General features: G+C 40.6%; 1 protein-coding gene across 1 annotated transcript in view; it reads right to left on the reverse strand.

The window, feature by feature from the left end:
• LOC138951161 (uncharacterized) overlaps positions 1 to 880 on the reverse strand; it is a 6,108-nt gene extending 5,228 nt beyond the window's left edge. The window contains exon 1 of the mRNA XM_070322805.1: positions 440 to 880. Within this exon, the coding sequence (XP_070178906.1) occupies positions 440 to 854 (415 nt within the window). The 5' untranslated portion in view covers positions 855 to 880. The remainder of the gene's footprint in view (positions 1 to 439) is intronic.
• Positions 881 to 2,238: the final 1,358 nt, after the last annotated feature.

The raw sequence follows: 2,238 nt of genomic DNA on the forward strand, positions 1-2,238 counted from the left end.
ATGTTACATGCAGGTAAATAATGTTACACGCAGGTGAATGATGTTACACGCAGGTGAATAATGTTACACGCAGGTGAATAATGTTACACGCAGGTGAATAATGTTACACGCAGGTGAATGATGTTACACGCAGGTGAATGATGTTACATGCAGGTGAACAATGTTACACGCAGGTAAATAATGTTACACGCAGGTGAATAATGTTACACGCAGGTGAATAATGTTACACGCAGGTGAATAATGTTACACGCAGGTGAATAATGTTACACGCAGGTAAATAATGTTACACGCAGGTAAATAATGTTACACGCAGGTGAATAATGTTACACGCAGGTGAATAATGTTACACGCAGTTAAATAATGTTACACGCAGGTGAATGATGTTACACGCAGGTGAATAATGTTACACGCAGGTGGCTGACACCGCTAGTATACTTACTCATGTGCCATAAGGACGTGGTAGCCGTCAAGATCCTTTCACCTGCTGACGTCATCCAAACTGCATGTCCTCGACACGTAGTGCCCAATGACGTGGTGGTGACGGTGAATGACCAGCAGTCTGGCCTCTTCCAGCAACTGCTTGCACAGTCAACTGCTGACGCTGCTTCGCTCTCAAAGAGAAGATTGTCCAAGAAAATATAGTTTGCTGGCGCAGCTTTCTTTGCCAACAAGCTCTGTTGTAAACTTTCTGTTGACTGAAATAACATCAGACACATGACAGAAATCACGAGAGTGATAGCTGACGTCATCGTGAAAAGCTGAGCCTCTGCGGAGCAACGTTGTCGTTGTTTTAAAGAACGAGTTTCAATCTGATTTTGTCGTTGTTGCTTCAGACTTGAACATAACAGATACATACATCCCCACGATTAGCTGAGGACTGAGTCAGTTTGAATTAGCAGCACGATTGAAGATGCAAGAGTTCCAATCACATTTCGTCTTTCTTATGTATTATTCAGACGCTAACACAGCAGGCGCGCGCAGCAGCAAGCAGTCTAACAAATAATGGTCACTTCTCGCCAGCGAGGGACCCACTCAGGTTACGAAATGCACTAGCAAAACTGAACGAGCAACAATTCTCTATTAGAGCGGTAAGTGTTAAAACGAAAAGGTACTTGTTTTGATGATAACATGATTCTATTGTGTTTTAACAATGAACTTGAACATAACAGATACATACACCCTCACGATTAGCCGAGGACTGTGTCAGTTTGAATTAGCTGAAGATGCTCATTTCAAAGAAAAGTGTTTTAATTATATTTCGTTTCTCGTATTTATTATTCAGACTCTAAAAACAGCAGACGCACTTATCAGCAAGTATTCTAAAAACCATCACTTCTCACCAGCGAGGGACCCACTGAGATTTCTAAATGCACCAGCAAAACTGAACAAGCAACGATTCTTGAACAACTCGTTTGAAGCGAGGATCCAGCCTTATGTCTAGAGTACAATGTCGAACATTAAATTTGCATTCTGAAAATGGAGTGATGGGCATGTTTTGTTGGTGTAGGTGTTTTGTTGTGGAAAAGGTTCTTTATGCGTCAAGAATCTGCCATACCTGGACCAAGATTTCTGTCGTTAGATTTGAAAGCAATTAGTGAATCAACTATTCAACAGCTCCGCATTGTTGTACCCAAGCCTCTTAAAAGTGTGTTAGGCCCAAAAAAAAAATAGGTCTGTTTACGGTAACCCGACCGACCCTAGTTTTTTCGCGCGACCCTAGACTTTTTTTTGGCATTTGGGAAAAAAAATCTTGTTTTTTTGGCAAAATAACGCAAAAATATGGTTTTTTTGGGGAAAAAAAAAAATTCCCGACCTACCGCCCCTTTTTTTTGGGCCTATGTTACCGTAAACAGACCTATTTTTTTTTGGCCTTATGTTTGTAATCGCTGTAGCGTTGTTAGGCTTAACGATTGTAGAAATCTCTTACAACTTTCTGCGAAAAGAGATCCAGGCCTAATAACACATTTCTGAAGCTTTTAAATTCATTAATAATTTTATGAAACCAATTATCATCCACAAACTTTTCATTGATCTCATTTTAACATAAGAGTAGTCCACGATTAAATTAATCTAGGGCTGACTAAAGCTGAATGCGTAGAAATCTCTTTCCCTCAACTTTCTGCATGAGAGGTCTGGGCTGAATAATAACAAAAAAATAACAAGTCTCTTACTCACTCGCTCGCTCGCTCACTTACTCTGTCTCTCTCTGCCCTCTCTCTCTCTCTCTCTCTCTCTCTC

The sequence above is a fragment of the Littorina saxatilis genome, linkage group LG16 (assembly GCF_037325665.1).
Source record: "Littorina saxatilis isolate snail1 linkage group LG16, US_GU_Lsax_2.0, whole genome shotgun sequence".
Lineage (NCBI taxonomy): Eukaryota > Metazoa > Mollusca > Gastropoda > Littorinimorpha > Littorinidae > Littorina > Littorina saxatilis.